Source organism: Gekko japonicus, unplaced genomic scaffold (genome assembly GCF_001447785.1).
Source record: "Gekko japonicus isolate JY-2015 unplaced genomic scaffold, Gekko_japonicus_V1.1 scaffold4798, whole genome shotgun sequence".
Taxonomy (NCBI): domain Eukaryota; kingdom Metazoa; phylum Chordata; class Lepidosauria; order Squamata; family Gekkonidae; genus Gekko; species Gekko japonicus.
The window spans coordinates 18425-26614 of NW_015159854.1; the positions used below are offsets into that span (position 1 = coordinate 18425).

At 51.3% G+C, this 8190-nt stretch overlaps 1 protein-coding gene across 1 annotated transcript in view; it reads right to left on the minus strand.

Annotated features, from left to right (window-relative positions):
* LOC107107695 (calcium/calmodulin-dependent protein kinase type 1B-like) overlaps window positions 1-8190 on the minus strand; it is a 32517-nt gene that overhangs the window by 11726 nt on the left and 12601 nt on the right. The window contains exons 4-9 of the mRNA XM_015408005.1: window positions 7398-7536; window positions 5351-5474; window positions 2941-3016; window positions 2737-2849; window positions 328-403; window positions 124-236 (exon numbers count right to left, since the gene is read on the minus strand). Coding sequence (XP_015263491.1) covers window positions 124-236; window positions 328-403; window positions 2737-2849; window positions 2941-3016; window positions 5351-5474; window positions 7398-7536 — 641 coding nt within the window. The remainder of the gene's footprint in view (window positions 1-123; window positions 237-327; window positions 404-2736; window positions 2850-2940; window positions 3017-5350; window positions 5475-7397; window positions 7537-8190) is intronic.

Here is an 8190-nt window from a genome sequence, read left to right on the forward strand (position 1 = left end):
CAAACCCGGTTCTCCCAGATTAGAGTCCACACTCCTAACCACGACACCAAACTGGCTGTCAGAGATGTTTTTATGCCCCTCCCTTTTGGGGGCTTCCTCATCCCCACCCGGGCGCCCACTCACCCGACTCGGAGATGTCGTCCCAGTACGGGGAGTCGAACTCGTATTCAGCTTTCAGAATCTGGTTGAAGAGCTCAGAGTCATTCTCGTCGTAGAACGGGGGGTAACCGCACAGCCTGCGGGGAGGAGGGGAAACCACGTATCTCAGTTTGTGCACCACAACGAGGCCACCCCCAATGCTAACCCAGGAAGCAGGGAGATACGCACAAGATGTACGAGATGACCCCGAGGGCCCACGAGTCCACAGATTTTCCGTACGGCTTCTGCTCCAGAATCTCAGGGGCTGCGGAGGACACAACGGCCAAGAAATGAGAGGAAGGCGCGAGACCTCTTCCCCTCCCCCCCTCTCCAATGTTCCCTCTAAGCTGTGGAGTCTTGTGAGCAGAAATGCTACTTTGTGAGCTGCTGGCATTAAAGTTGTGAGCAAGCAATTTGGCTACTGATTAAATCAGTTTGCTCTGGAGCCCTCCTTCCTGAGCTAAGGCAAAAATGTGTGAGCCAGAGGCTAAAAGACTGTGAGCTAACTCACACTAACTCAGCTTAGAGGGAACACTGCCCCCCTCCCCTCTGGCTCTCTGTTGGCATGAGGGGTAAGGGAACCGCTGGCATAGACCGCTGGTGACAGTTTCGCCTCTGTACAGCCTGTGACCATCTGTGCTTCCCCCCCCCCATAATGGAACAGCGGAAATATTAGAAAAGTACCTCTGGGCATGAACAGAGTGCCTTCCCCTTCCCACTGAGCAATCCCCATGCAGAATTACAGGACAGGGCGTCCACTTCGGGCCCTGCTTTTGAGACATCCGACCTGTCCTCGCCTCTGTTCACAGCATTCCGTTCATATGGCCCATCGCTAAACGTACAACAAGCAACGCAATACGACTGCCCCAATGTCTACACAGACATCAGAGCTGTGACCCTTGCGCTGATCTGGATAGCCCAGTCAAGCTCGATCTCGTCAGAAGCTAAGCAGAGCCGACCCTGGCAAGTCTTTGGATGGGAGACCTCCAAGGAATACCAGGGTTGGGAGGCAGAGGCAGGAAATATCAAACCACTTTTCTGAAATGTCCTCCGTACCCCAGTAGGAGTCGCCAGTGGTCGCCATGACTTCCAGGCACGGGCACGCACAAACACACACAATGCAAAAAGAAGAAGAAGAAGAAGAAGAACTACGACCCTTAGTTTATCAACGGGCCAACGCCATATTGTGCACCTGGCTCTGGTTCTCGTATTTCTGCGAGCTTTGGGGTCTTTGGGGGTCTCTGTTCTCCTTGACCATGAAGAGACAATGGCCCTTAGGTCAGGTACTATTAGCCTTAACTAGACCAAACTAGACGATATGGACATCCCCAGGGATACCTGCCGTTTTGAAACAGTGAGTTCCCAGCTGGGAACTCCTTCAAACTGCACCGTGGGGGCCCAGTTCTGGTCTCCATCAGAACTAGGGCCCTGCAGTGCAGCTGAAAGGCAGTGAGAACTCGCTGCTTTAAAATGGCGGGCTTCTCCAGGGATGCCTGTATTGTCTAGTTCAGCCCTAAGAAAAGCCCTGATGGATTGGACCAAAACAGTGCCATTGTAAGCAGTGGGATACCCCTCCAAGTCCACTGAAGCCGTGGGGCTTACTCAGCACAGGATGATGGGACAATGTAGTCCAGAGTCCTGTTTCCAAAACCTCCCACAAGAAAGGCATGAAGGCCACATCCCTTTCACTTTTTAAATTCTTCTTATCTGTTCTTCAAAGGTATTCTTCTGAAGAAGTGAGCCAGTGACTCACAAAAGCTCCTTCCCCTGCCACATGTTTTGTTAGTCTTTAAGGTGCTACTGGACTCTTGCTCTTTTCAACTTCTGAACATCTAGTTAAAGTTCCAGTTAGCTCAGGGGTTGTCGAACTCATTTGTCATGAGGGCCGGACCTGACATAAATGAGACCTTGTTGGGCCGGGCCGTGTGTGTCATAAAATGTAATGCCAGGTAGCGGAGATATTCCCCTTTTAAAGCTGTTTATTCCTGTGGCCATCACTACCTCCTCTGGCAGCGAATTCCGCATTCTAATCACTTCTCTGTGGAAAGTAGTATTTCCTTTTGTCCGTCCTGAATCTACTGCCCATCAGCTTCATTGGATGCCCTCGAGTATACAGTTCCCGATCAATACTAGTTCAGGGTTTTAAAGAAAGAGTTAATGCCTCTGTACGGACTCCCAAGTTCCTCCCTCTGCCCCAACCTCTAGCCCCAGAAGCCGGAAACAAGAGGAGGTGGAGGAGGAGGAAGAGGTGGAGAGGAAGAGGAAGAAGAGGAGGAGGAGATTGGATTTATACCCCGCCCTTCACTACCCAAAGGAGTCTCAGAGCGGCTCACAATCTCTTTTCCCTTCCCCTCCCCACAACAGACACCTTGTGAGGTAGGTGGGGCTGAGAGAGCTCTCCCAAGAACTGTCCTTGAAAGAACTTATGACTGACCCACAGTCACACCAGCAGCTGCATGTGGAGGCGTGGGGAATCAAACCCGGTTCTCCCAGATTAGAGTCCACACTCCTAACCACGACACCAAACTGGCTGTCAGAGATGTTTTTATGCCCCTCCCTTTTGGGGGCTTCCTCATCCCCACCCGGGCGCCCACTCACCCGACTCGGAGATGTCGTCCCAGTACGGGGAGTCGAACTCGTATTCAGCTTTCAGAATCTGGTTGAAGAGCTCAGAGTCATTCTCGTCGTAGAACGGGGGGTAACCGCACAGCCTGCGGGGAGGAGGGGAAACCACGTATCTCAGTTTGTGCACCACAACGAGGCCACCCCCAATGCTAACCCAGGAAGCAGGGAGATACGCACAAGATGTACGAGATGACCCCGAGGGCCCACGAGTCCACGGATTTTCCGTATGGCTTCTGCTCCAGAATCTCAGGGGCTGCGGAGGACACAACGGCCAAGAAATGAGAGGAAGGTGCGAGACCTCTTCCCCTACCCCCCTCTACAATGTTCCCTCTAAGCTGTGGAGTCTTGTGAGCAGAATTGCTACTTTGTGAGCTGCTGGCATTAAAGTTGTGAGCAAGCGATTTGGCTACTGCATAAATCAGTTTGCTCTGGAGCCCATCCCTTCCTGAGCTAAGGCAAAAATGTGTGAGCCAGAGGCTAAAAGACTGTGAGCTAACTCACACTAACTCAGCTTAGAGGGAACACTGCCCCCCTCCCCTCTGGCTCTCTGTTGGCATGAGGGGTAAGGGAACCGCTGGCATAGACCGCTGGTGACAGTTTCGCCTCTGTACAGCCTGTGACCATCTGTGCTCCCCCCCCCCATAATGGAACAGCGGAAATATTAGAAAAGTACCTCTGGGCATGAACAGAGTGCCTTCGCCTTCCCACTGAGCAATCCCCATGCAGAATTACAGGACAGGGCGTCCACTTCGGGCCCTGCTTTTGAGACATCCGACCTGCCCTCGCCTCTGTTCACGGCATTCCGTTCATATGGCCCATCGCTAAATGTACAACAAGCAACGCGATAGACTGCCCCAATGTTTACACAGACATTAGAGCTGTGACCCTTGCGCTGACCTGGACCGCCCAGTCAAGCCCGATCTCGTCAGAAGCTAAGCAGGGCCGACCCTGGCAAGTCTTTGGATGGGAGACCTCCAAGGAATACCAGGGTTGGGAGGCAGAGGCAGGAAATATCAAGCCACTTTTCTGAAATGTCCTCCATGCCCCAGTATGGTCGTCAGTAGTCGCCATGACTTCCAGGCACGGGCACGCACAAACACACACAATGCAAAAAGAAGAAGAAGAAGAAGAAGAACTACGACCCTTAGTTTATCAACGGGCCAACAATGCTGTTTTTCAGGCCATAGTGTGCACCTGGCTCTGGTTCTCGTATTTCTGCGAGCTTTGGGGTCTTTGGGGGTCTCTGTTCTCCTTGACCATGAAGAGACAATGGCCCTTAGGTCAGCTACTATTAGCCTTAACTAGACCAAACTAGACGATATGGACATCCCCAGGGATACCTGCCGTTTTGAAACAGTGAGTTCCCAGCTGGGAACTCCTTCAAACTGCACCGTGGGGGCCCAGTTCTGGTCTCCATCAGAACTAGGGCCCTGCAGTACAGCTGAAAGGCAGTGAGAACTCGCTGCTTTAAAAAAGGCGGGCTTCTCCAGGGATGCCTGTATTGTCTAGTTCAGCCCTAAGAAAAGCCCTGATGGATTGGACCAAAACAGTGCCATTGTAAGCAGTGGGATACCCCTCCAAGTCCACTGAAGCCGTGGGGCTTACTCAGCACAGGATGATGGGACAATGTAGTCCAGAGTCCTGTTTCCAAAACCTCCCACAAGAAAGGCATGAAGGCCACATCCCTTTCACTTTTTAAATTCTTCTTATCTGTTCTTCAAAGGTATTCTTCTGAAGAAGTGAGCCAGTGACTCACAAAAGCTCCTTCCCCTGCCACATGTTTTGTTAGTCTTTAAGGTGCTACTGGACTCTTGCTCTTTTCAACTTCTAAACATCTAGTTAAAGTTCCAGTTAGCTCAGGGGTTGTCAAACTCATTTGTCATGAGGGCCGGATCTGACATAAATGAGACTTTGTTGGGCCGGGCCGTGTGTGTCATAAAATGTAATGCCAGGTAGCGGAGATATAAACTTTATAAAGGACACAAGCACAAAGGTGTTTTTTTTTACTTAAAATAAAAACATGCTTAAAACATCAGCACTCTTGCAATATTTTGTTTGTTTAACAGTGTCTGATAACTGACACCTCTTGCTCTGAATGATTGCGTCAAACTGTCTGCGTTGTTGCAATCTTGACTATGCTGTTCAGGTGTGTATCTGTAAGCTGCAAACCTACGATGACGCAGCAGCAGCAGCAGAACTGGAAGAAGAAGCAGAAGACAACCAGCTCCCCTGCGGGCCTGATAGGAGCCCTCCGGGGGCCTGATCCGGCCCCCGGGCCGCATGTTTGACACCCCAGATTTAGCTATCGTAGCCACTCACGTACGTTAGTTCTCACTTGGATTCAAGGCATATTACACAGGGTGAGTCCATACAACGGACAGATGGGACATTCAATAAACAATGCCATAGGATCAGAGCTGTAGAACCAACCAGACGTCTCAAAACAGAACTGAAACACCAGGGAGGCGGGCAGACCTTAAAACCTGAAGAGGCCGATAGACTTGACCGCCGGATTGAAGCTGCCTTACTATAATAGAGAGGGCCCCCCCTCCCCATTCTCCCCACCTCGACCCCGTGCCGTACTCACCCACGTAGCCAGGGGTGCCACACGCCGTGGACATGATCCCGTCGGCCTCAATCTTGGACAGCCCGAAGTCCGTGATCATGATCTTGGCGCCCTCGAACGGAGTGGCATAGAGAAGGTTCTCGGGCTGTTCGGGGGAAAAGACGGATCAGCCGCTGCCTGCCACGTGACCCGGGCGCCAAACACCTCTGGAGGTGTAGACGGGTGGTCGGCCATTTTACCCGCACGGCAAGGTCGCCCAGGCACAGAAACAGAGCTTAGCCCAAAGGACCACCTTCCTACAGAGTTGCCAACCCCTCAGTGGCAACAGACACACAAAAATGGAAATACAGAGAATGTCTGGAATTCTATTTAATAAAAACAATTCTGGTAAAAATGGAATACTAGTTTCTAATATTTTTTGAAGTATCTTATGAATCCATGCCCAATATTTTTTTACTTTTTTACAAGACCACCACATATGAAAGAAAGAACCTATATTTTGTTTACATTTCCAACATTCATAGCGTGACAGATTATTCTGTTTGTTTGTTTGTATTAGGGATGTATATTTGGTTCATCTAAACCGAATGTACCCACTGAAAATGGCCCATTCAGGCCCCTTTTGGGCTGCTGTGGGCCGGTTCAGATTCTCTGATCTGAATCGGCTTGCTGCCGAATTGCCGCCGAATTCGGCCCCATTATATTAACATGCAGGAGTCTTTCTGCCGGCCGAAATTGATTCTGCCCGATTCGGCCGAATCCAAATCGGGCCGAATTTTTTTTTAAATTTTGCACACCCCTAGTTTGTATAACCCCCAGGTGGGGGTTGGAGATCTCCTAGGATTCTCCAGGCAATACAGATCAGTTCACCTGGAGAAAACGGCTGTTTCGGGAGGACTCTACGGCATTATATGCCACTTTAGTCCCTCCCCTCCCCAACCCTGCCCTCCTCAGGCTCCACCCCCAAAATCTCCAGGGATATCCCAAGGTGGAGCTTGGCAACCCTACCTTCATAGACGGACAGAGATCTGAACGTAACTCAACAATCTATCTCTACAGAGGCAGTCCCAGGTATATTATTTATTTAAAATATTTATTGGCCACTTTTCTTTTTTAGGGAGACCAAGGCGGCTTAGAAAGTAGATGAAAATACGTAACAGAAAAGACAATAAAAACATAACATCCATTTTTTAAAATCACAATTCGGGACTTCTAATAAACGTAAGGCGGTCCTAAACAAAACCGTCTTGAGCTGCCTCTGAAAGATGGAAAGTGAGGGGGGCCAAGCGTACCTCCCTGGGGAGGTTGTTTCAGAATTGTGGGGCTGCCGCCAAAAAGGCCCCGTCACATGTACCCACCAAATGGGTTTCTTTGCTTGATGGGACAGCCCAAAGGGCCTGTCTTTGTGATCATAATTCCTGGGCAGGATACATCCCAAGATCTGCTTTACTGTTCAAAACCAGATGTCCATAAACTGGTTACACTTCCTGGGCTGAATCTGTCTGGTTGTCTGGTGGAATGAACAGCTTTAAAAGGGGATTAGAGAGATTCATGGAGGATAAGTCTATCAGTGGCACTAAACTTCTGAATAGCAGAGTCAGGAGGCAACATCAGGGGAAGTCCTCGGCCTCTCTGCCCTGTTGGTGGCCCTCCAGAGGAACTGGCTGGCCCCTGTGTGAGACGGGAGGCTGGACTAGAGGGACCCTCCCTGGTCTGACCCAGCAGGGCTCTTCTGGTGTCCTTCTCAGGGGAAGGCCTCGGCCTCTCTGCCCTGTTGGTGGCCCTCCAGAGGAACTGGCTGGGCCCTGTGTGAGACGGGAGGCTGGACTAGAGGGACCCTCCCCGGTCTGACCCAGCAGGGCTCTTCTGGTGTCCTTCTCAGGGGAAGGCCTCGGCCTCTCTGCCCTGTTGCTGGCCCTCCAGAGGGACTGGCTGGCCCCCGTGTGAGACGGGATGCTGGACTGGATGGACCACTGTTCTGATCTAGCAGGGTTCTTCTGATGTTCTCATGATTCCTTGAAGTGTTACGACGGCTCCTTGGACCTACCGACGCCCTTTGCCCTCTTACCTTGAGATCTCGATGGACGATGCCCAGGCTGTGCAGGTAATTCACCGCTTCCAAGACCTGCCGGACGAGGAGGCTGGCGTCCTTCTCCGTGTAGTAGCCCCGCTCGATGATGCGGTCGAAGAGCTCCCCTCCCGTCACCCTGCAGACCAAAGACAGATTGGTTCATGGCCCGCATTTCCCTCTGGAGTGTTGAATTATTTAGCTGCAAGGCCCATCCTCAAACTGCCAAAGGAACGGAGAGGGTCTAGCATCCGGCCTGACTGCCCCAAAGGGTGTGATCGAAGTCTGAATGCCTCGGAGGCCCTTGGAGGCTCAAATGTGCTGTGGAACCACCAACTGGAGAAGCCGTCAGTCCAAGGCACTCTTTTCTTTCAAATCTCTTTTTGAAAGCCACCGTTTGATTAAGGACTGGCCTCCCGTCCCTTAGAGCATGTCCCCATTCAGGACAATGAGACCAGCTCCCAATCCTTCATTCTGTCAGCAGAGGCCCTTTCGTCCAGCGCAACAAATTTTCCCTGATGCAAGATACTCTTCCAAGCCCCTTTCCCCTGCCTTCCAAAAAAGAGGAACCCCCCCAAAAAAAACCATCAGAAAAGAAAGAGAGAGAGAGAGAGAGCGCCATTAGTACTCAGGGGAAAGACAGACGGGCAGGCAGGCAGGGAGGGAGGGAGAAACTGTTAGTACTCAGGGGACGGACGGACGGAAGGAAGGAAGGAAGGAAGGAAGGAAGGAAGGAAGGAAGGAAGGAAGGAAGGAGAGAGAACCGTTAGTACTCAGGGGAAGGAAGGAAGGA